The sequence below is a fragment of the Pan troglodytes genome, chromosome 14 (genome assembly GCF_028858775.2).
Source record: "Pan troglodytes isolate AG18354 chromosome 14, NHGRI_mPanTro3-v2.0_pri, whole genome shotgun sequence".
NCBI lineage: Eukaryota > Metazoa > Chordata > Mammalia > Primates > Hominidae > Pan > Pan troglodytes.
In genome coordinates, this window is record NC_072412.2 from 28,577,145 (window position 1) to 28,602,661 (window position 25,517).

General features: G+C 39.1%; 1 protein-coding gene across 3 annotated transcripts in view; it reads left to right on the forward strand.

Moving 5' to 3' along the window:
• MTUS2 (microtubule associated scaffold protein 2) overlaps positions 1–25,517 on the forward strand; it is a 481,365-nt gene that overhangs the window by 380,376 nt on the left and 75,472 nt on the right. The window contains exon 1 of one of the 3 annotated variants that reach the window (XM_003314094.7): positions 18,554–19,023. The exons of the other annotated variants lie outside the window; for them this stretch is intronic. Within the exon in view, the coding sequence (XP_003314142.1) occupies positions 18,970–19,023 (54 nt within the window). The 5' untranslated portion in view covers positions 18,554–18,969. Of the gene's footprint in view, positions 1–18,553; positions 19,024–25,517 lie in introns of those variants that run through there. 3 annotated transcript variants of the gene reach the window in all.

Here is a 25,517-nt window from a genome sequence, read left to right on the forward strand (position 1 = left end):
TTTTTTCGTATAAATAACCATTGTCCTAGCCTCATTTATTGAATAGCTCATTCTTTTCTCATTTGTGTGCAATGCAAATCTATGTCATTTAGCAAGTTTCTACACGTGTGTATCTGTCTACTTGTATATATACTAAAAACATGAGTTCATACTGAGACCTTGAATTCCAATCCAACACCACAAGGTTTATTCTAGTGTGTCCAATTTGCTTGTTTTTAACGCAATTCCTCAGCAGTGAGAAACTCTTCTTTCTCCAACAATGAAAAACATGGCTGTTATTACACACAACATACTTACTCTTTTGCTCTATCCTAAACTAAGCACAAAGTAGTTTCAATTGTTCATCCACTTATAGCTGGGCATGGTGGCTCACGCCTGTAATCCCAGCACTTTGAAAGGCCGAGGCGGGTGGATCACTTGAGGTCAGGAGTTTGAGACCAGCCTGGCCAACATGGTGAAACCCTGTCTCTACTAAAAATACAAAAATTAGCCAAGTGTGGTGGCACCTGTAATCTCAGCTACTCGGGAGGCTGAGGCAGGAGAATCGCTTGAACCCAAGAGGCAGAGGTTGCAGTGAGCTGAGATTGCGCCACTGCACTCCAGCCTGGGGGACAGAGTGAGACTGTCTCAAAACAAAACGAAAAACCAAATTGTTCACCCATTTGTATATAGCTATTATTATCTTTAGCCTTATATGCTATATAGTTAAGATACTGTTTTCCAAAGTTACTTAGGTTAATTTTTTTCTTCCCCATTTGCTTTAATGTCGTTAATATAATTCATTTGTTTTAAAAAAACAAGTTAGATTCATTGTATTCCCTTTTGGATTCCCCATACATCTGGGTTGATTTTAATGATTAGTTTGATGAGTATGTGACACATTGGTTCTCCTATTGTTTCTGTTTCATTCGCATCAACCCCCTGTAGTGGTGGGATTAGCTGGTCTATCACCCCTATCCAAAGGAGCAGATTCATGTTTATTGCCTTATGCTCTTTCTTACACAAAAGATAGGATACTATAGTGTGAATATTATTTTGCATCCTGCCTTCTTCGCTTTACAATAGACTCTGGAAATCATGCCAGATAAGTTCATGGACATTTTCTTCATTCCTCTTTTTTTTTTTTTTTTTTTTTTTAACAACCATAGTACTCCATTGAGTGACTATACCATAAGTTGTTGGACCATTCTCCTAGGAAGGGGCATTTAGGTTGGATTTTAATATTTTGCAATTACAAATACTATAATGAATGACCTTGTGTATTGTTAAAGATATATCTTCAGGGTAAAATCCTAGATGTACAATTTCTAGATTAAAAAGAAAGTACATGTATAGTTTTATTAGATTTTGCCAAATTCGCCTACAAAAAACTTGGATCAGATTGCATTCATACCAGCAACGTTTAAGAGTGACTGTTTCCTCAAACCCTTGCCCATTGAATATGCTGTTGTACTTTTTTTTTTTTTTGAGACAGAGTTTCATTCTTGTTGCCCAAGCTGGAGTGCAATGGCACCATCTCAGCTCACTGCAACCTCTGCCTCCTGGGTTCAAGCGATTCTCATGCCTCAGCCTCCCAAGTAGCTGGGATTACAGGTGCCTGCCACCATGACCGACTAATTTTTTTGTATTTTTAGTAGAGATGGGATTTCACCATGTTGGCCAGGCTGGTCTTGAACTCCTGACCTCAGGTGATCCGCCCGCCTCGGCCTCCCAAAGTGCTGGGATTACAGGCGTGAGCCACCGCGCCCAGGCTGTAGTTTTTAATTGCAGCCAAGTAGGTGAGAAATGGTATCTCAATGTTGTTTTAGTTTGCATTTTTCTAGTTATATGAAACTTAGAACAATTTTTATATGTTAAAGGGCCATTTTATATTTCTTCTAAGTTGTTAATTTTTCTGTTGGGTTTTTGATCCTTGGTTTTGTCATTTTGAAAGAGTTTTTTATATATTACAGATATTACCCCTTTATCTGTGACACATGGTACAAACATTTTCTCCTAGTTTGTCAGTTATTTTTTGACTATGTCTATGGTAATTTTCATCATCCAAACTTATAAAAAATTATATAGTCACATTTATTAGTTTTTTATTGCATAGTTTTTTTAGTCATAGTTATAAAGTCATTCCCACACTATTGGTTTTGTTTGTTTGTTTGTTTGTTTTGAGGCAGAGTCTCACCCTGTTGCCCAGGCTGGAGTGCAGTGGCGCGATCTCGGCTCACTGCAGCCTCTGCCTCCCGGGTTCAAGCAATTCTTGTGCCTCAGCCTCCAGAGTAGCTGGGGTTACAGGCACATGCCACCACACCCGGCTAATTTTTGTAATTTTAGTAGAGATGGGGTTTCGCCATGTTGGCCCAGCTGGTGTTGAACTCCTGACCTCAGGTGATCTACCTGCGTTGGCCTCCCAAAGTGCTGGCTCACGCTCACAGGCTTGAGCCACTGTGCCCAACCCCACACTATCGTTAAAAGAGAAATTCAGTCATGGTTTTGGGGGTTTTTGTTTTCTTTTTGGTATTTGTGTGGTTTTATTTTGAAATTTAGATCCCTTATCTATTTGGAGTTTGTTCCGGGGCACAAGGTGTAATGTAGACCTAATTTTATCTTTATTCAAATGGCTACCCAGCACTACTTATTAAAATGTTTATCTTTGTCTCAGTGATTTAAGATGCCAGCTTTATCTTATAATAAATTTCCATATGTCCTTAGGTCTATTTCTGAGCTTTCTGTTCTATTCCACCAGTCTATGGTATACACATAAGCCAGTACCACATTGTTTTAATTATAGAGGCCTTGTGGTATGTTTTAATGTCTGATAGATCTAGACCCCCTGCATAAATGTTCCTTAATTTTTCTGGATATTCTTGCACGCGTGTTGCTTTTGCCAAATGAACTTTAGTATCAATGTGTCTAACTCCATAAAACACAGATTTGTTGGTGTTTTCACAGAGATTACATTAAACTTACTTAACCTAGTGAGAACTGACATCTTTATTTGTGATGCTGAGTCATCCTTCCAAGAACAGGAAATGATTTCCATTCATTTGTCTAAGTCTACTTTTGTGTCTTTTCAGACTCCTTTAAAGTTTTCCTCAGAGAGATGTTTTGCATATTTTTGATGAGCTTCTTCCTGTGTATTTAATATTCTTTGCTGCTTTTCTAAATTGGACTTTCTCTTCCATTGCATTCTCTAAATCATGTTTGTGCATATGAAGGCTATTGATTTTTGTTACTTTTATATTTTGCTACCTTATTGAATTATTGTACTGTTTGAGTCAGTTTTATCATTCACTGTTGATTTTGTAGGGCTTTGTAGTTACATTATCATATTATGTAAAAATAGAGACTGTTTTACTTTTTTACCAAATTGTATGCCTCTAATTAATTTCTCTTTTCTAATTACATTGGCTTATACCACTAGTATGATATGAATAGTGGTGGCAGACAGTAGGAATCCTTGCTTTGTTCCTGATTTAAATGTAAATTCTTCTATTGTTTACACATTCAGTAAAATAGTGGCTTTAGAACTAAGGATTTTTATCAGGTTAAGGTGTTTTATCAAGTTAAGAAAACATTTCATTTCCTGTTTTCTTGAGTGCTGTTAACTGGAATGGATATCAAATTTTTGTTGAAGACTTTGTCAGCATCTATGGAGATAATCATATTTTCCCCTTAGATCTATTGGTATTGGTTTTCTAATATGGAACCAACCTTAAATTACTGGCTTAAGTCCCAGTTGGTCACAGTGTATTATTTCCATTCTGTGGTGTTAGATTGTGTTTGCTATTATATAGTCGTTTGCATCTGTATTCATGAGTGACATTGGTCTCCAGTTTTCCTTTTTTCTACTCTTTTTGTAGAGTTTCATCAGGTTTAGGTATCAAAATTAGGTCATACTTAATTATTAAAAGAATAAGGAAGGACAAGTGCAGTGACTCATACCTGTAATTCCCAGAGCTTTGGGAGGCTGAGACAGGAGGATTGCTTGAGCATAGGAGTTCGAGACCAGCCTGGGCAACACAGCAAGACCCTGTCTCTTCAAAAAATTTTTAAAAATTAGCCTGGCATGGTGGCTTGTGACTGTAGTTCTGGCTACTCCGGAGGCTGAGGCAGGAGGATTGCTTGAGCCCAGGACTTCAAGGTTATGCTGAGCTATGATCATGTCATGTATTGGCAGGTTGCATTCATTTCTGGAGGCTCTGGGGCAAAATCCACTTTCTCGTCTTTACCAGCTTCACAGGCTACCCATATTCCTGGACTCATGGCCCAATTCCATCTTAAAAGCCAGCAACGGTTGAGTTTTTCTCATATTACATGTCTCTGACACTGATTCTTTCCTTCCCTCTTCCATATTTAAGGACTATTACAATTACATGGGGCCGTCTTTGATAATCCAGGATAATCTCCCTAGGTAAATTCAGCTAATCAGCTAATCAGAACCTTAATTTTATCTACAGTCTTAATTCCTCTTTGCTATACAACATAACATACTTATAGGTTCTGGGGATTCAGACTTGGGCATCTTTTAGGGGAAGGGGAACATTATTTTGCCTTCTGCATTTTTAAAGCTCAAGGGCAATTTATAGAACACTGGAACTATCTCATCTTTGAAGGTTTGGTAGAAGACTGTAGTGAAAATATTTGGGCCTTATGTTTTTTGTATGCAATAGTTGTTTAATAATTGTTTTTGTATATTATGGGAAATTTGCTCTATTTAAACTTTCTCTGATGGGCTCAATTTTGGGAACCTATGTCTTTATTTAATATAGAATTTCAAATATATCTTACGGTTGTTAATTATTTTCTATTTTCCCTTGTCATTTATTATTTTGTTATTTGTGTTCTTTTTCCGTGTTCAGGTTGGTTAGCAGTTGCTATTTTGTTAATGTTTTTCAAGTAAGTCTACTGGTTTTCTATTCTTTACTTTAATAATTTCTGCTTTTATCTTTATTATTTCCTTCTAATTGCTTCCTTTTGGTTTATTTTGTTGTATTCTAGTTTTTTAACTAGGTATTTAAGTCATTTATTTACTTTTTTATTTTTTACTTATGAAAGTGTTTCATTTTATAAATTTTCCTCTGATATATGCTTTAAATGTGTCCGATATGTTTGGGTTTGGGGGGTTTTTTTGGTTTGGTTTTTTTTTTTAGAAATTCTTTAATTTCAGTTTGCATTTTCCCTTTCACTCAAGAGTTGTTTAATAGGAGGCTTCCTGAATTTTTCAGGTGGAAGATCTTTTTGTTTTTAGTTTTGGTTAATAATTTCTTTTTTTCCTTTTTGCATTGTGTTCAGTATGTTGTTTGTAATATTTCTAACTCATGGAACTTACTAGTATTTTCTTTGTGATCAATTTTGATAAATGGTTTCAGGGCATTTGAAAAACAGGTATAGTCACTATTATCAAAGTATAAAGTTCAATATATAGCTATAAGATTTACATAATGGATTATGTTGAGGGTTTCTTAATCCACTTTATCCATTTTGAATCAAGAGTAGAAAAACTCCTTCATAAAGTTGGCTACTGTGTTTTTTGGAGCATAAATATTTATAAGTGTTACATCTTCATCATGATTTTGGCTTTCAGCATTAAAAGGTGCTAATTTTTGTTGTGTTTAACGTTTTTAGTCTTGAATCCTTATTCGTTGGATATCAGATTGCTACCTCTGCTTTCTTGTTGTTTCCATTTTCCTGGAATTTCTTTATCTATCCATTTATAATTTGCCTTCTTAATCACTTTGTTTTATATATCTTGGATGTTGTATATAGTTGAGTCTTTTAAATTGTGAGCTGAACAGAAAATGTGTTTCTTTCCAATGGTGATTTTAGTCTATTAGATTTATTTTATAGCTGATATGTTTGGTCTGAGTCTACATAATGTTTTATCATTATATATATTATGCATATTTCTTGTGTTTCTTTTATCTGCTTTACTCTTCAATTATGAAAAATGAAATTTAAGAAGTTTGTTGTTGTTGTTCTAGTGGTTATATTTGCACCTTTTTGAATGTCCATTGTCCCGTTTTCTTAGTTAACCTTTGAGCACCTAGCTTGCCAGATTTTATTTTATTTTATTTTACTTTAAGATGGAGTTTCACTCTTGTCACCCAGGCTGGAGTGGCACGATCTCAGCTTACTGCAACCTCTGCCTCCCATCAAGTGATTCTCCTGCCTCAGCCTCCCGAGTAGCTGAGATTACAGGCACTCACCGCCACACCCCACTAATTTTTTTTTTTTTTTTTGTATTTTTAGTATGGACAGGGTGTCACCATGTTGGCCAGGCTGGTCTTGAACTCTTGACCTCAGGTGATCCACCTGCCTTGGCCTCCTAAAGTGCTGTAATTACAGGTGTGAGCCACCATGCCTGGCCACCAGTTTTTAATTGTATCTTCAACTCCCACTTGTTGCCTCTACAACAACAAATGAACTTATTTTACTCTCTTTATTCTGTCTTCCATCCCTTAGCCAGTTTTTAATTGCATTATTTCTATTTGTCAAGACATATAGCATTTGTACATTAGTCTTCAACCTTCAATTTGACTTTTTGTCTTAGATCTATAATTATATATAGCATATATATATAGCACATATTATGTATAGCATATATATATATATAGCACATATTATATATAGCATATATTTATATATGCTAATATCAGTCCTTTTGCTGAAAAATTTCCAGTCACCTATCAGGTGAATAAAGCTCATACACTATCCAATGCCTCAAGAAAAAACTCACAGTTTCAAGATTCCCTAAGGTTTTGTGTGTTTCACACTTTGTCAGTAGCCTTGATACTTGGACAACTTAACTTTATATAAAATGAAGATCTGTATTTTCTTTCACTGAGCTTTTTGTCTGTTTGTTTTTAAAATACTACTCTATTTGTTGTCTTGCTCTGAATATCGAATACTTTTGCCCTTATAATTAAGTGACCTTTTTGCCTAGAGGTTTTGTTTTGTTTTGTTTTGTTTTGTTTTCAGTCTCTGAATTCTAACAGGTTTAATAAGTCTTAGAGTTGCTATCTCTGGGTTAACTTTCCCAAGTACCCAGTGGGCCCTTTCAATAGTACGTTTCAATTATCTGAAAAGTTTTCTTATATTATAGTTTTAAGCATTTGTATTGGTCCATTTTGCAATGCTGTAAAGGAATACCTGAGGCTGGATAATTTATAATTTAGAGGTTTATGGCTCACAGTTCTGCAGGTTGTACAAGCATGGCACCTGCATCTGTTTGGCTTTGGGTGAGGACCTCAGAAAGCTTACAATCATGGTGGAAGGTGAAGGGGGAGCCAGTGCATCACATGGAGAGAAAGGGGGCAAGAGAGAGAAGAGTGAGGTGCAGGCTTATTAAATGACCAGCTCCCATGCAAACTCCTTACCATGGGGAGGGCTTCAAGCCATTTATGAGAGATTCTTCCCCATGACCCATACACCTTCCACCAGGTCCCACCTTCAACACTGGGGACCACATTTCAACAGGAGATTTAGAGAGGGTGAAATCCAAACTATTTTAGTATTGGTTTATTTTTTCTTTTCAGATAGTCTAATTATGTATTAATCCTTCTTTATCTGTTTTCCATTTTCTCTGTTTTCCCTGTGACCTTTGGTATTCTTTTATTTTTCTCATTTTTATGTTCTTGGTTGTTTTCCTACCTTTTAAAATGCCCCTTAGTAAATTTTCATGTTAGTTTATCTTACTCTGGGCACCTTGTAATTTAATCTTCATTTTTGAGATAACTTTGTCATTTTCTTTCATTGCTTTCCTAAATTAATCAACTCTTTATTATATTTTTGTTCTTTGTCCATTTATATTATTCATTTTGTATTTTTTATTCAAGATCTTTTTTCATATCTCAAATGCCAGTTTTAGTACATTTAACTCATTTTGAATGTTCTTGCTCCATGGCTGTTTTCTTGGAAAAAAATTTCAACAGTTGAGATGTGTTGGATCTTATTTTCTAGCTCTTTGTAATAACTCTGTATCTGTTTATTCAGTTTTTTCCATTTATTTTTGCAGTATTGGTTTGCTTCTTAAGATTCCTAATTTGGTGCCTTTTGTCTTGGAACAAAGTCCAGACTTTTTAGTGGAGTTGGGGGGTAACTGGAACAAGGGATTTGTATCTTTTGATTTTTTGGTACTCTTTTGTCTTGCCTGCATTTCCTGACCTGAGCTAAAACTCTGTTGATCACCTGACCTCCGTAAGCCCCTGCTCTAACTGGTAAACCACAGCAATGTTTGGGGTCTTGGGAATTAGTGTCAGTTTAGAGCCAGTGCCCAATAGTCCTTGAAAAATATGATTATTTCTTTTCTCCCAGTGAACAGTTACCTCGGTAAAAGGCAATAGGTCCCCTAGAGGCTGGAAAAAAGATTACATTTTTCAGTAGGAATTTTCAGTAGTGTATTGAGGTCCTTGAGGAAGGGATTTCCTCAAGGATATCCAGCTTCCCCTTCATTCAAAGGGTTCTGAGTCTGTAAACTGGCCCAAGTCTGGGAATTAATTGAGTGGCCATGACTCTCTGTCTTTATGGTTAAGGTTAGACTTTGTTCACTTGACCCAGAACTTTTCTGCTCATACAGATCAAGTAAGAATTTAATTGGCTTCCTATCTATTTCACTTCTAGGAATATCATGATCAGCTAGCCAACTTCCGTAGTTCTGCATAAGTTAGACTATTCAGATTGCTGTTTGGACTCTGCTGTCTATGACAGTAACCATACATATCTTGCCTTTAGCAGTTGAGTGCCTCCGCCTGGCCCCGCTTCCCTAGGGTTCAGATACCCCCGCTGCATTTAGGTTTCCCAGTCCAGTTACTGTGAGATCTGACTTACATAGAAGAAGGATCACAGAGTTCTTCTAAGATGTTGGAGCTCCCTTCACAAATTTATTTCTCACAGTTGTGGTGAAATGTCTGCGTTCTAGACCCTCCCCGGGTGGGTGGGTAGGTCTCAAGTGACAAATCCACTCTGCCATGCCATTCTCTCTCAGCTTTTGAATCCCTTTCTCTACATTAAACCAAGACATGGCCAGCATGTTCAGTTCACTCACTATGGCTACCTTTTGGTCTGTGTTTCAGCCAGCCAAACTGTTAGAGCCCTTTTGGACTCCTGAAGCTGCAACATTAAATCAGAATCTCTGTTTAGTGAGCCCAGATCAGTAAATTCAGCCTGACCTAACTTTTTGTTTCTTCCACCATTATTCCATACACTTAGTGTCCATCTTTACACATGTTGCTTGGATTTCTGCCTGTATAAATTAGAAAAATCCAGTAGTTCCTTTGGACTGTCATGCCCCTCCTCATGGGTCATACATTGTACCTCATCTTTAGGCACCTGCTGGGACTCGAGTCTCATTACAGGTCTAGAAGCAAAGAGGAGTGGCAGGGTGGATCCTGGGGAGAGTCAACGTAATCTTGCACAGCATCTGCCTCAGGAGAGACCATTACAGTTTCCTCAGGTAGTGTGGGGTTAATCCCCTCAGAACAGAGGTGGAAAGACTGGAGGTGGAGAGGTTGATACCATTGATACCACTGAAGGTGGGAAGGCCATTTCCTCTGGGGTTAGGGTGGCCACTTCCATTGGAGGTGGGGAGACCAGTTCTGCCAGGGCTGAGGAGACCTCTTCCACTGGCAAAGAACACTCAGCAGAATCCATGTCCTCAGTTTCATCAGGGCCTTCCCACATGTCTCCATCCCAGTTCACGGGCTCCCATTCTTTCCAAAGCAGTGCTTTCACTTTAACAGTAGACAATAGCTACTGTTGCTGGGGTTCAACTTGTGTTGTCATTCAGCCAGTGGCAGAATGAAATTTTGTGTTTGAGTTTCAGCAATGTCAGCCCTGCAGTTAAAAGGATAAGGGTCTTCTTCAGGACACATGTAGAAGTTCTTACGTTATTTAGGCAACACTTGAGCTGGGAATTTGAATCCCTGAGATCATCCTTTTCTTGCACTGCTGTGTCTAGTGACATTAGGAGCAACCAGCCAACATCATTATGTTCATTAATTAAACAAAAAATTGAAACTGTCATGTATAGAAGCAGCCTTGCTTCTTTTAAGTGGCTGATGAGTATCCAATGCTGATATTTTGCATCTTCCCATAAACAGTTCAGCTGTGGACTATCAGTGCTCTCTTTTCTACTGGAAATAGAGTCATTAGCATCTTCAAATTTAATCAAATTAGAAAACCGTTCCAGAAACCTTATATAGTAGATAGTTTTATCTCCATCTTATAGAGAAGAAAACTGAGGTTCTGAGAGAGTTAAGTAACCTACCCAAAATCACCCAGCTGAAAATCAAACTGAAATCTATCCTGATATCTATGTTGAAACTGCTCTTTTTTCTTCCTTCCTTCCTTAACTTACTTTCTTTCTTTCTTTCTTTCTTTTTCTTTCTTTTCTTTCTTTTCTTTCTTTCCTTTTTTTTTTTTGAGACAGAGTCTCACTCTGTCACCCAGGCCGGAGTGCAGTGGTGTGATCTCAGCTCAATGCAACCTCTGCCTCTTCAGTTCAAGCGATTCTCCTGCCTCAGCCTCCCAAGTAGCTGGGATTTCAGGCCCCAGCTGCCACGCCCAGCTAATTTTTGTATTTTTAGTAGAGAGAGGGTTTCACCATGTTGGCCAGGCTGGTTTCAAGCTCCTGACCTCAAGTGATCACCTGCCTTGGCCTCCCAAAGTGCTGGGATTACAGGTATGAGCCACTGCACCCAGCCTCCATTCTTTCTTTATAGCAAGAGTCACATTGTTTGTTGACTGATACTCAGCTTATGGTTCACTGGGATCATCCTTTCTATCTAACGTATGTCAAATAGACAGATGCACTTGGGGTCTCTGCCAGCTGCTTCCCATTCCTCTATCTGATTTTACCTATCAGTTGTCCAATATTGTCCAACCTATTCATCTAGCTAGTAAAGATAATTTTGAATTTCACTTCTCTTACGAGAGTAGTCAGCTCCTCCGAATATACAGAAACTTAAGGAGGCTGCCTCTCCTGTAATCATCCTAGTCACTGACTTAAAAGGGAAAAAAAGGGTACTGTCAAAGACTAACAGACAGGGAAAAAAAGATTATCTTACATCAGTAGCAACCTTCCTATTTGGGTATTACAGAGAAGTGAAATTTTTTTAGTTCTCTTTTGACAAGTATCTGAGAACATATCTCAGAGCAAAAACACATATGCCATTTCTCTCTTCTTTTTTCTCTCTTAATTTTCTAAATCCTGGTTATTATATCAAAGGTGCTTCAGAGCATCTATTGTCTGTGTGTGGGTGATCGTAACTACCCATCATTCCCAGTTTAAAAATTTCTGTTTTCTATTTTTCCTTTGCAGCCCATTCCCACCTCATTAAAATCTAGATGGATTGTGTTTGGTAAAAGCTACGCATATTTTCCTGGCCCTGGCATTCCCCTTTGCTAAGATCCAGCCCTAGAGATCCTGCTCATATTTTAGATGCATGGAAAAAGGAGGGGTCTGGATGGAGGAACCCAAATAAACAGATGGTTGCCTTGACAATTTGTAAGAGACTCTTTCGTGATCATTTTTCATGGTTTTCTCTTGAAATAAATAGTGAGACTGCGATACAATTTTTAACTCTTTGACCTCCTGCAAATGGTACCAAGGTTCACAAACTGCATAGAACACCAAAATGCCTCTGCCACAGAGCCACCTTTGGCTTTGACTCCTTCAAGGTCCCATCCTGCATTGCCCTAGGAAATGTTCATAGAGACCTATCTTCAAGGCAGATCATAGGTGTCCTGGGTGTAAACATGAGTGTGGCATAGCAAGGAGGCTGTGATACTTTGTAGAAGACAAAGATAGACAATTATTATGATATCGGGCAGGAAATCCTGGGGCAAGAGCATATGGAATGCATGAAATCACAGAGAAAGAGGGAATTCACTCCAAATTGGAGGGTTGGGCAGAGCCCTGGAGGAGGTGAGGTGGTGCTAAGGAGTATTGGGGAGCAGAGTTTAAGCCAAGGAAACTTGAGCCTGACTAGGATGACGGAGGGCAGGGGAGGGAAAGGAATTCCAAGTTTAAGGAAGACAAAGAAACAGAACTAATAAAATTGAACATTTTAACATTGACCTGCATGTTTCTACTATGTCAGTTTTTAGGTTGTTTGTATATTTGTTTGTAAATGTACTTTTTATAAAGCATTGACATAGAGGCTCTTGCTCTAATATAGAAAAATGTGGGGCAATTCCATTTATATGTTTGAATTTCCTTTTACATTTCCCTATGCCCAGATTCCTTATCCAGGTTATCACACAAGCCTGAAGTTCTACAGGCCTTGTAGATGGAAGGCTTCCAAATTACAGTGCAGTTAGTAAAGCGTAGTGGCTTAAGACATAAGCTTTAGAGTTAGACCTGAGTTCATGACCCCTCATAATCACTTCCTGGCTTTATGTACACCTGACAGGCTGTGCAACCTCAGAGCCTCATTTACTCATCTGTAAAATGGAGATGATAATAGTGCTTATCTCACAGAGTTTTGTGAGAGTTACGTGAGATACAGTGCACAAGCCGTTAAGCACAGGGCCGGGCATCTGTTGTCGATCAGGTAGGGAATGCTTATCATTAGTTATTGCTCCAAAACACAGTGTTCATAAAGTTTTCTCCAAGGAGACCCACCATTAGGCTTTCCTATGTCTTTTCTAAATGTTTGTTGCTACTTCAATGCAAGAAAATATGCCAGGAGTAAAAATCACCACAAACTTTTTTAAATATTGGGAGCCAAAATGTCCCAAATTTCATAAGCCTGTGAGGTCATGATTTCTTTTCTTTTCTTTCTTTCTTTTTTTTTTTTTTTTTTTTTTTGAGACGGAGTCTCGCTCTGTTGCTCTGTTGCCTGGGCTGAAGTGTGGTGGCATGATCTCAGCTTACTGCAACCTCTGCCTCCTGGGTTCAAGCAATTCTCCTGCCTCAGCCTCCTGGGTAGCTAGGATTACAATTTTTAATAGAGACAGGGTTTCACCCTGTTGGCCAGGCTGGTCTCAAACTCCTGACCTCAGGTGATACCTCCCTTGGCCTCCCAAAGTGCTGGGATTACAGGCGTGAGTCACCACGCCCAGCCCATGGTTTCTTTTTATGCCAAATTACAACAGTCTAAACCTTCATTGTATTTGCCTTCAAGTTTAGTCTTTTTTCAGGTATCCAAGCATTTGGGTGAGTCCCTGGAGAATTTTTATTCAGAGGGGACCTCCCTATATGGCCCTTAGCTTGCTGCCATATTATCAGGACCAGTTTATCTCTCTCAAAATGAATTTCACTGAGTATTTTTCCTCTACCTGGAATTTAGGCCCCAGCCTCTGAAAGCTCCAAGAGAAGGAGTTGCTTCCTTCTCCCCCTAGCCCAAGGCCCCATGCTGATTTATTCAGTGATTTCTTCAAAGGACATTTTGTCTATGGGAAGGCTCACTTCCTTCAAAAGAAATCTCGCTCCCTTCAAGTGGCTCTCCAAAGACAACAAACAGCACCCATTGTTTGTGGTACCTAATTGTCATTGCCAGCTAGAAGGAACTAGGGCTCCTAGCAAGGATAGATGACTGCACAACTGGAGGAGGAAATACATAAGATGAGCCTAGGATATCTCGTGTCAGGAAGCAAGGAAGGTAGACAAGTGACTTGTGCTAAAAGGACAGAGGGACCAAAAAGAAGGGCTGCAGACCAAAAAGGGGATACACTGAGCATCAAAAAATGGTAATTAGTGCAATGGACTAAAACATATTGTGTATGTCAAAATAGAAACATGAGTTTATAATTTATAATGATGTTTTTAAAAGGTGAGAGGAAACAAACAACAATCTCAACAACAACCTCATTGGGTACCATTTCCACAGTCTTTATTCAGGAAATTGGCATGTAAAAGATGATTAGGCATTTATCCTGTTCTTCCTGTACAAACTATATTGCAGGAAATTAAAATTGCCCTAGTTGTACAAACATATAGTTAGATAGAATACGTTCTAGTGTTGGATAGCACAGTAGGGTGAGTGTAGTTAACAGTAATTTTTTTTTTTTTTCTGAGATGGAGTCTCACTTTTGTCGCCCAGGCTACAATGCAGTGACACGATCTCGGCTCACTGCAACCTCGGCCTCCAGGGTTCAAGGGATTCTCCTGCCTCAGCCTCCTGAATAGCTGGGATTACAGGTGCCTGCCACCATGCCTGGCTAATTTTTTTTTTTTTTTAGTAGAGATGGGGTTTCACCATGTTGGCTGGGCTGGTCTCAAACTCCTGACCTCAAAGTGATCTGCCCACCTCGGCCTCCATAAGTGCTGGGATCATAAGTGTGAGCCACCATGCCTGGCCAACAATAATTTATTGTATATTTCAAAATAGCTAGAAGATAAGATTTAGAATGTTCCCAACACAAAGAAATGATAAATGTTTGCAGTGATGGATATCCTAATTACACTGATTTGATTATTACATATTGTATGCATGTATCAAAATATAACATGTACCCCATAAATATGTACAAATATGTATCAATTTAAAAATGTATATCAAAGAAGTCACCCCAGTTGAAGAAAAATTCTTTTTTTATATAAAAATTCCATCTAATAAACGCAAAAAGACAAAAATAATCAGAACATTATGTTGCAGTCCCCAGTGAAATAATTGATTGAGGTAATAATTATTAACAAATGAAGCCATTATATGAAAGGTTGATGGGGAACCTAACAGTGGAGATGAGGCTATCACGTCCTGATCCACTCTAGCTCACTAAAATTGGAACACCCAGACACACTGTGCTTCCCGACAGAATGAAACATGAAGCACACAGCATCACCTCTGAGATGTTATCCCCAAAATTGAACTTGAATCTAACCCAGATTTGAGAGCTAAATTTCACTTAAAGGGATGCAGGAACAGGTGAAGTGACATTACAAAGAAACAAAGAGGCAAATCCAGCATGTAGGACATTCTACAGGGCGGCTGACCCAGTTTCTGAACAAGTCAATGGCATGGCAGCAAAAGGAGAGGAGGGATGGGGATTGCTGTTCATAGGAGACCCAAGATACTTAAAACCTGATGTAATACATAGACCTAGTTTGGATCCTGATTCAAACAAAGAAACCAGGAAAATTTTTTTTTTAGAAACCAGCAAAATTTTTTTATGAGCTAGATATTGGATACCAAGGAATTATTGTCACTTTTATTGTTTTAATGGCATTGTGGTTAGGTAAGAAAATGTTCATAATTTTTAGCAATGCATACTACAGCATGTAGGGTTTTGCTTAGAAAATACTTTAACATAGAAATATTTTAACAGACCAGGTGCAGTGGCTCACACCTGTAATCCCAGCACTTTGGGAGGCCAAGGTGGGCAGATCACCTGAGGTAAGGAGTTTGAGACCAGCCTGGCCAACATGGTGAAACCCCATTTCTACTAAAATACAAAAATTACCTGGGCGTGATGGCACGCACCTGTAATCCCAGCTACTTGGGAGGCTGAGACAGGAGAATTGCTTAAACCTGGGAGGCGGAGTTTGCATTAAGCTGAGATGGCACCACTGCACTCCAGCCTGGGGGACAGAGTGAGACTCTGTCTCAACAAACAAACATACAAAAAAAAGAAATACTTTAACAAAGAAAAAAGAAAGACAAGGGACAAGTGAAAATAAGGTTAACAGTCTTGGTAATTGCTGAATTGGGGTGATGGGTATATGAAGGAAAAGTAAAAAAATAAAAGTAAAAAAGGATAGATGAAACAAGTGTGCCAACACCTTGATGACGGTTGAACCTGGAAATAGGGATATGAAGACCTTTGGTATTTAGCTCTATTTTTCAGTATGTTTGAAATTTTTATAACATGTAAAGAAAACAAGGCACAATTCTACAACATGAATACATTTCTCAAAATCTGGGTCATGTGCACTGAGATCATAGTACATGTGCGATTTCACCAACATAGGAAGGACTGGACTACAGAAATGCCGTGCCCTTCAGTGCCCTCTGTGCCCAAGAAGAGAAGCTGAAAATCGCCTCTCTTTGTGTAGATCCTCCAGTCTCACGCTAATCTCCTGTGAGCAACTGGTTAGCAAGGGCTCTCATACATCTCCTAAGAATAAGAAGTAATTTTCTAGTATAGAGCACTCTAAACTCTAATTTAGAATAAAACTGTTTCCTAAAGGGAACTATCTGCAGGAAGACGACTGAGCTGGAAGAAAGCATTCTTTAAATCAATGTAGGGAGCTTAATTAGCTTTGCAGGCCTTCCCACCCCACCTGGCTCTGTCCACAATAGGGCTTTGCTCTGTCTTGATTTAATCCATACCTGCAGCTCAGGAGCTGTTTGCCTCTGGATAAATGCAAGCTACCACTTCTCTTTTAGAAAAACTGTGATAAAATATAACAAAAGATTTGCCATCTTAACTATTTCTGAGTGTACAGTTTATTGTTAAGTACACATGATCCTCAACTTCCAACAGGGTTATGACAATGCACTTTCAACTTAACGGTATTTTCAATTTACGAGGGATTTATCCTGCTTTAGCCCCATTGTAAGTCAAGGAGTTTTCTGAATGTGTTACGCCATCGTAAAGTGGAACAGTCATAAATGGAACCATCATAAGTGGGGAACAGTCTGTATATTGGCATTGTAGTGCGAATCCAGAACTCTTCATCTTCTAAGACTAAAACTCTGTATTCATTCAACAATTCCCTACTTCTCCCTGTCCCCAGCCCTTGGCAACCACCATTCCACTTTCTGTCTCTGTGAATTCGACCACTCTAGGTACTTCATATAAGTGGAATCGTACAGTATTTGTCCTTTTGTGACTGGCTTATTTCACTTAACATGATATCCTCAAGTTTCATTCATCCTAAGACGAATTTAGATGAGTTAGGCTTGTTTTGTAGCACGTGTCAGATTAGTTAGGCATGTTTTGTAGCACCTGTCAGAATTTCCTTCCTTTTTAAGGCTGACTAATGTTCCACTGCATGCATACACCACATTTTGTTTATCCATTCCTCTGTTGGTGGATGTTCTGGTTGCTTCCACCTTTTGGCTATTGTGAATAATGCTGCTATGAGCGTGGGGGTATACTAAGCCACCACTTTTTGCAACATAAAGTTTTTCTCACAGATTTCAAAAGCCCTAGAAACAGCTTTCAGCCCAGGTTTGAGCTCAAGGTACTGTGAGCTTCTTTCCCTCTGAGAGGTCTGCCCAAGCTCACTGCCAAGGAGCATTAGCCCAAGTGAGCAGGAGGGAGCTCTGGACCTCACAACATCACAGAGCCCAGATGGGGGTCCCTGCCTTTTCCCTGGCACACTTTGTTTTAAAACAGTAGAAATAAAACATGCTCATGAGAGGGTAAAAAGTGGACATTCACTCCCTCCTGTTTTCCATTCCTTAAGGGTCGGCTGCTATTCCATGAATGTGTGAATCTTTCCAAAGCTTTATTCCAAACATATGCAAATGTGTATGTTTGCTTTGTTTTTTAAATAAAACTTTGCTTTCTCAGTCAACAATGTATATCATCTTTCCATATAATAGAAAGGCATTGAAAATCTAAAATATTCCACATTTTTATGCTGTTACCAACGATGCTGAATTGAAGATCCTTATGCATACAAGCTTGTGTATTTATGTGAATATTATTATAGCATAGATGTGCAAATGTTGGGTCAAGGTGTGCGTACATTCAATATTTTGATAGGTACAGCCAAGTCGCCTTCCTGAAGGATTATGCTAATTTACCTGTTAGCTTTAAAGAAAGGTTTCCATTTATTCTTTCAAGTTTAAGGCAGACATTCCAGTCTGTTCCTATTTGATCACTAAATACTTGCCTTTCTCTGAGCCTATACTACTTAATTAAAATCTGCTTGGAAAATCTCAGTTAAGTTAGTAAAATCATCTAGTTTTAACAACTATTGTCTGTTTACAGCCTTAGGCAATTTAGTGGGCAAAACTGTAATTGTATATTTCTAAACATGAGAAATTTCAAGATTTCTCCTCTGAGGGGTATCAGGGCATATACAATCAATCATGTAAATATTTGCTTCTTTTACTTTCAGGATTACAGAAATATATTTTTAAATACCAAGTCTTTTTTGAGAAAACAGAAACAAACATTTGCTCCCTGATTCTTTCCTTTTCTGATGTTTAACTGTGTGAAAAACTAGAAAGATCAAGTCCTTCAAGGCTTTTATGCCAGTTTGCCTAGGAGAGATACCTGCCCCAAGCCCCAATTTTAATTACTCAAGCCAGTTGAATGGTGTGTGTATGTCAGCCTAGGCAAGCGACTTCACAGTTATATTTTAAATATGAAGATTTCATCGAATAAGGCAAAAAAATTGTTCATGGCATGCAAATTAGAAAATGAGAAATTGGCGGTTCCCATTAGCAACAAATATTCTGAGAAGAGTTTCATGGGAGGAGAGGCCATATACATCACGTTTATAAATATTTTTACTTCCCAGAAAAATAGGAGCTAGGATTGCAGCAGAGCCAAGCCCTGGCAGCCCTTTCGGGCGTCCCCAGGCAGTGCCCTGAAGCCCAGGCTCGCCTTTTGTGCTTCCTGCGTCCGCTCCAGGCGTGTCTGCGCGGTGCGGAGGCGCATCCCCGCCAGGGGAGGGCTGGGAGCGGCCGCGCACCCAGCGGAGAGCAGGCTGTCCTTTTAGGGAGCCGGCATTGGTAAATGCTCTGTGGTTATGCGACTATTGATTTGCCTCACCCTGAGGACTCCAGTGGCAAAGTGACCCTCCCTCCTGCCTGTCCCCTCCCTTCCTGGCTCCCGCCCGCCCTCCCTCCCGCAGCAGCAAGATCTGATCGCTGCTGCCCTGCTCTCCTCCTCCTCTCATTCCTCTGCCTCCTGGATTCCTGAAGTTTAGGAGAAATAAGGTAGCCAAGGGAACCACATGGAAGTTGTGACAGCTCCCAGCGGCGCGCCCCTTTCGTGTGTGCCGGTACCTCGGCTTAGGAGTTGCCCGCTGACACCTTGAATGAAGGAGGTCCCCTTGCCAGCCAGCCTGCCGGGATGGGCCATTGCTGCTGCAAGCCTTATAACTGCCTTCAGTGCCTGGACAAGACGGTACTTTGCCTTCCCTCTCTCTTCTTCCCCCTCCTCCTTTGCAAGGGCAGAGAGAAAGCCGTGAGCCAGCCACCTCTGTGCCTGTCCCCCTAGCATGCGTGTGCGCTTTGTTGGTGAACAGGAGGCTCCCTTTACTCGTTCCAATGTGCTGAATTGTGAGTGGTGTTCACAGAAACATTTGGTCTCACATACTCTGCAGTGCCTTACATAATTCTGTATTCCTGCAGTCTCAAATGTAACTGTTGCATTTTCCTGAAATAGTAGGATTCTGCTCCAACATCTTGAAATCAAAACTGCCAAGAGATCTTTGCAATATTCTTAATGCATTTTAATGTACCTGTGAAACCTAAGACGTTCCACTGGGGAATTTAGATTAGTTAGGCATGTTTTTCTTCGCCAAGTGCTAACTTTGAAAGTTTACCACTCTTTTTTCAAAACAGCACTCATTCTTGTAATTTACATTCTTCACATCAGAGAAGAAAGCACACAGTATAGTTGTTCTCTCTGTACTTCTTTGCATCACAGAGAGATGAATAAACATAGAAGTGAAAACTTAAAAAGCCAGAGAGAGTCTGAGGGTGTGTTCAAGTCTTCATAGAAGAAAAATTCACAGCCAGGGAACTGAAAATAGAGTATGCGAGAATTATATAGCAATTCCAACACAAAGCCTTTCTTTGCTTTTGACATTTGCCTACTGTTGTGAGCTAGCAGAGGGATTAGGATATGCTTTTAATTTCATTACTAGAAATCTGTTGGCAAGAACTCTTGTCTCTGTGAGATATTTTATTGTCATGCATATTTGGATTTCTACAAGATGCATGAAATGGGATTTCACAATTGAATTGTGGAAATTGCCTTCTTCCTACCCATGTGGACATCAGCTATCTAGATAGCTTGAGGTATGTGACCAGGAGAAGGAAAATATATGGCTTAATATACATGCTCATCAAAAAGCGGTCACTTGGGAGCATCTTAGTTACCAGTCTGCTTATGAACTTTGACCTAAAGTAGGGTTACTTACCACCTAGGAAAATTAAACTGATACCTTAAAAGTCACTTACTAGTTTTGCTCCAATAGAAATAACTACTTCCGTGGATTTGGCTTTGCTACCATGAGTATGAACTAAAATATTTATATACACATTTATGTGCTTTTAACAGAAAGAAATATAAAGCATTTGCGCTCAATTGTCTGCACATCTAACACTGAAGTGATTAAGCCTTTTGCGAAGTGGTCACAAAAGAGTATTGAAGACTTACAACAATAGTCATAATAAAAGGGAAAGATTTGCTACATGTAAAACAGTATTATAAATTTCATATTTCTAAATCCTAATGCAAAAGTTTTAGAAATAGAGGCTGTAATATGGAGGACTTTTGGTTTGAGAAAGTATGTTTCAAAGGGAATCTGTTTCCCTATTTTGTTTTAAATCAAGTTCTTGAAAATGATTATCCCTATGTCATTCTTGAATTCAGAGATTTTGGAAGATAATTTAATGTTACTTCATCTCTTTAGCAGTATGATGTTTAAGTAACTTTCCAGTGTTTTAGCTTTGAAACTTCCAGTTCTATACAAATTATTTTTTACTGATGAAAACTTTAAAACTTACACTGCTTTTACCAGCTTTTTCATTATGTTCACACCTACATTTCTTGTCTTGTCTTTGCTATATTTCAGAATAGTATTCCCATTTGAAGTTTTATACATATATTTTCACCGGTGCTCCTTTAATGAATTGAGGACTTTCTTTTTAAATTAAAAAACACATGGTTTTATGTAGTTGCCTACTTTGCAGAATAACTTCACAGGCAGTATGCCAAAATCATTTATTTAATTGATAGTTACCTATTGGGCCAGGTATTGTATACTAGGAGCATGATAGGATTCCATTCCAACTTCAAACTCTAGAAATCAGAATTCCCAAATCCCACAACAAAGTTCTTCAATCTGTTAATCAACTCTAACCACCCCAATAATGTTGATACACAGTTTAAAAGAGGCCTGGTAAAATTGTTGATAGAGTTGTTTCTGATTACCTTAACCTAGCTTGATAAACCTTAAAACAATAAATATCTCCTCAGAACTTCATATAGATCAAAATAGCAAACTTCATTTTGAGAAATCAAAACAATTTAACAGTTTGATCATAGTGCAGCTAAAGCTGTTCTGAAAAACATGGTGGGACAATTAAAGATACTTTTAAAGTAATCAGTTCCAGAGATCTGACCGAAAACTGAATATCAACTAAAAATCATGAATATGAGGATGCTTATTTAGCATTAATTTTTTAGGGGAAACTGGAATCTTGCCTAGAGTATATAATGAAAAAAAAATGTTAAGTGAACAAATTGTTTAAAAGCTGTTTGTGCTTATGTATTTCCAACTTATAAAGACCTATCCATTGGAAATATTTATTACTGGTTTACTCTGTGCCTTGTTACTATTGGGACCATCAAATAATTCTTAAAAGGCATGGCCGGCCCTTATGTAGTTTACCGATAATTGGTTTGGTTGTATTTCTACCTTTTCCAGAGAACTTATAAGTGGGTAGGCAACAATAACACACACAGAACAATTAAACATTAGCACAAGACTGGAGTATAATTAAGTGAAAGTTATGCGGTACTGACCATACCTGTTTCTGGAATTTAGTGAAAGGAGGAGTCAGGCTAGAACCATAGGCAAGGTTTCTTGGCAAAAGTGGAACATGAATTACCCTTTGAAGAATGGGTGGAATTTTATTAAACTAAAGAGAAGGAACGTATTCCAAGCAAGGAGCACATAAGGAAAGGTCTTTTAGCCTCATTTTATGAAACATGAGAGGGGCAACCTCATGGTAAACACAGTGGGAGATATGGTGCATAGGGAGTGTGGGGAAATTTCCAGCATGAAAGCCAGACCCAGGTTTTTTGTTGGTTGATTTGTTTTTTGTTTTGTTTTGTTTGAGATAGGGTCTCCCTCTGTCACCCAGTCTGGAGTGCAGTGGTGTGATCATGGCTCACTATAAACTTGAACTCCCAGACTCAAACAATCTTCCCACCTCAGCTTCCCAAGTAGCTGGGACCACAAGTGTGCACCACCACGCTCAGCTATTTTTTTTTTTTTTTTTTTGGCAGAGCTGGGGTCTCGCTATATTGCCCAAGTTTGTCTCAAACTTTTTGGCTCAAGTGATCCACCCACCTCGGCCACCCAAAATGTTGGGATAATAGGTGTGAGCCACCATGCCTGGCCAAAGACCCAGGTTTTTAAACTTGAGCTAAATAAAAAGTAGGGATCTATCTTGGGCTTTTGAGCAGAGATGCAGTCTGTAGAAAGACTCGTCCACAGGTATTTGAAAGGAATGATATGACCCAGATGGATCCCAAAGGGCCCATTCACCTACAGACTCAACCTGATCCAGGATGAAGCCAGGAGCTCTACATGCACAGAAACTCCTTATCCATAACCTTCCTGAGCTGATGATTGTTAGAATTGTTGAGTTATTAAGAGGAATAAACTAGATGTATAAACTATAATACGAGCTTCCTTTTTAACGATACGAAATATAACTGACAAGCAAACAATAACAAGCCTGATCAACATGTTATTTCTTTTTAGAGTCAAAAGTCTAGCTCATAAGAAGCCTTGATGCGAATGGAATCTGAGCCAGCGAGTTGCTCTATAAGAATCTGGTGGCCTCAAAAGCCTTCTGGGCTCATCTCCCATATCCCTGCTCCCCTGAAATGTTCCTGGCCCTGGTGACTGCCTTTCCTAAGCTCCCTTCACTGTCCAACTCCTCTTGTAATGGACTGTTATTCCTCAGACCATGTTATAGATTCAGTCCAACAGCAACACTTGCTGGTTTAGGTATGGTCCTGTCCCTTTAGGGGTTAATTTGCATATCTCTACCCTAGCCTTGATTCTAATCTCAGAGGCTAGTCTTATTTACCTTGTCTCTAAATTCTTGGCAGGGGTGGGAGTTGGGAGAGGCACCTCACTGTTCCTCCCAGGTATGTGTATGTGCTCTGACAGTAATAAATTTGGGAGGGTTATTAAAGGAAGATAGAATCCAGAAGGATCAAGAAACTTCTTAAGTGATACACAAATGGATTAAAACGCAGGCAACTGGCTAATTCTCCTTTCTCCTGCACTTACTCTGAGACCAGAATTTCCCAGCATGACTTCTTTGGATCAGCATTTCTTCTCCTTGGCCCCATTAATCTCTGTCCTTTGCCATTGTTCATTAGTAATCCAGGTATGGTGTGATATTCCCTTATTAACTACAGCCTCTTGGGAAAGCTAGATATCTTTTTACCCAGTGACTCTTCCCCACATGCACAAAGGCAAAGGCTGAAATTATGCGTTTGTAATCATTTTGATTTCTTCTAATACACGGTATGACTTTGCTCATTTTTCATACAAGTAGACACTGAAATGTATTGAAGAGTATTAAATGGGAAGGATACTTTGTTTCTGACAAGCCTATATGAAATTTCATTTCACAGCAGAAAAGCAGATCATTATACAAAAACACAGAGGCCCTAGTGTTAATTATATGTGGAAGAAATAATACTTATTGATTAACTCAAGGCATGCTATCAGTGCTTCTTTAAAGCTATAATAACTGAAATGAAAAACAAAAGGTCAATCCACCTCCTATGGGATTTTCCCACAGAGCTATTATATATTATGGATCTGGCCAATCTTCATAGTATTAGTATTGAAAACGAGTGCGATAGCCACAAAAGGTGGTATGAAAACAACTCAGATACTTGTATTTTGTTGCTGTTTCCTTGCAGCTGGTTCATTTTGAAATACAAAAGAGAGTGTTTTCCTATGAAGATGAAGTTCTACCATGTTGATTTTAAACCCTAATTTAAACTCATAGAGCCCTACGTAAAAAGCAATAATGTTTCTGAGAAGCGTAAAAAAACCTTTAACCTTTTTGCAATTTAGTGTGCATGTGTGCCACATTTGAATTTTTTAAATTCACAATTTTAAAAGATCTGGAGGTTTCATCAAATACCAGAATTCTATAGCTCTCTTATTTAATTTCCTGTTGTGGTTCGATGGTTTAGCTTGGGAAAAAATGGCCCAGCTCACAGGGTTGGATTTTCCTGATCCGCACGGATTTCAGAGCAGGCTAAAAATATAGGAAAGATTATTTGGAAGTCTTTGGGCTTACGTGTATATTTTTAAATTTACATATATATGTATTTTCTTTTTTTAAAAAAATCAGGTGGGGAAGAAGGAGCTGATGAAAGTGCTCAAATCTGCAGTGAGTTTGATGAAATTGTGCTCAGTACCCCATGTAGCCAACCAAGAATTCCTGCAGGGAATTTCATAGACCAGAGGCAGAAAGTTAGAGGGAAAAGGGGCCCATCTGATGGGCTGAGAGAGGTTCCCAAAAAGTCCCAGATGCTGTTTTGCCTGGGGTGCTCTCTGCATATGCTGCTGCTCTCAGTTTAAATCTCCAAGACAGCCTTGCCCTGCTGGGTTAGATCACAGTGTTCTGTAATTGTTCATCCATTTACTGACTCTCTGGACGTCAAGCTTCTTGAGAGCAGAAATGTCTGCCAGGCACATAGTAGGCACTCAGTGAGTATGTGTTATTTGGTATACATTTCCTATTTCTGGATGAACTGGGGTGAAAGCACCTCAGATTTACCCAGCGTTCAGTTTTAGGAGTAAATAGCTGTTCTGTTGGTTTCTAATTTGAGGAGTGGCACAGGTGGCTGATGCCCAAGCAGAGAATCACACAGATGATGCTAACAAGGATGGGCGTTTTCACTTCCCATTACCACCAGCTTCACGGGATAGCATCAACCATCAGAAGAGATAACGCCCATTGACCACACATGTTAAAATAACAGAGTATGGCAGGCTTGCCTGGGCTTTGGCCACACATCTGATTGCTTGAGGTTAATGGGATGATTAGTGGGTTGTCTGCTTTGCAAGGCTGCTCTAGCAAGGAAAAGTGAAAGGCAGTATCCCCGCGAGTTTGCAAAAAGTCTTAGATTGGGAGCCATGTCTAAAAAGAAGTGGAGGCTTCACTGTAGCAGACTTGCAGGGGTATGTTTAAGGCAAGACGTACAGGGAGTGAGTTGGATGTTTCATGGGAGTAGCTTGTCTTGCATTCCATCTGTGAATAAGAGATAGACCACACTAGAATGAATGGAGAACTCAGCGTGCAAAGGAGAGCGGTACATGAACAAATGAAAGAGGTAGCTAAGAAGAAACAGCTGCTGTTTGGGGGCTTAAATAAATGTTCTTAAAGTGTCAATTTCCAGTTAAGCCTGTCATAGAGTAAACAGAATTTTAGAGGAGTGGCCTCGTTAGGCTTTGCAATTTCTGGACTATATCACCAGGGCAGTTTGGATGATTAACACTGAGTTCTATTTTTAGCCCTCTTGAGTGAAAACAGGAGCTCATGTACTTGGCACTCATTAGGAATTTTCCACTCATCCCCCATTTAGAGAGGCACTGATCTAACCCTGGGCCCTTAGAGGAGGCC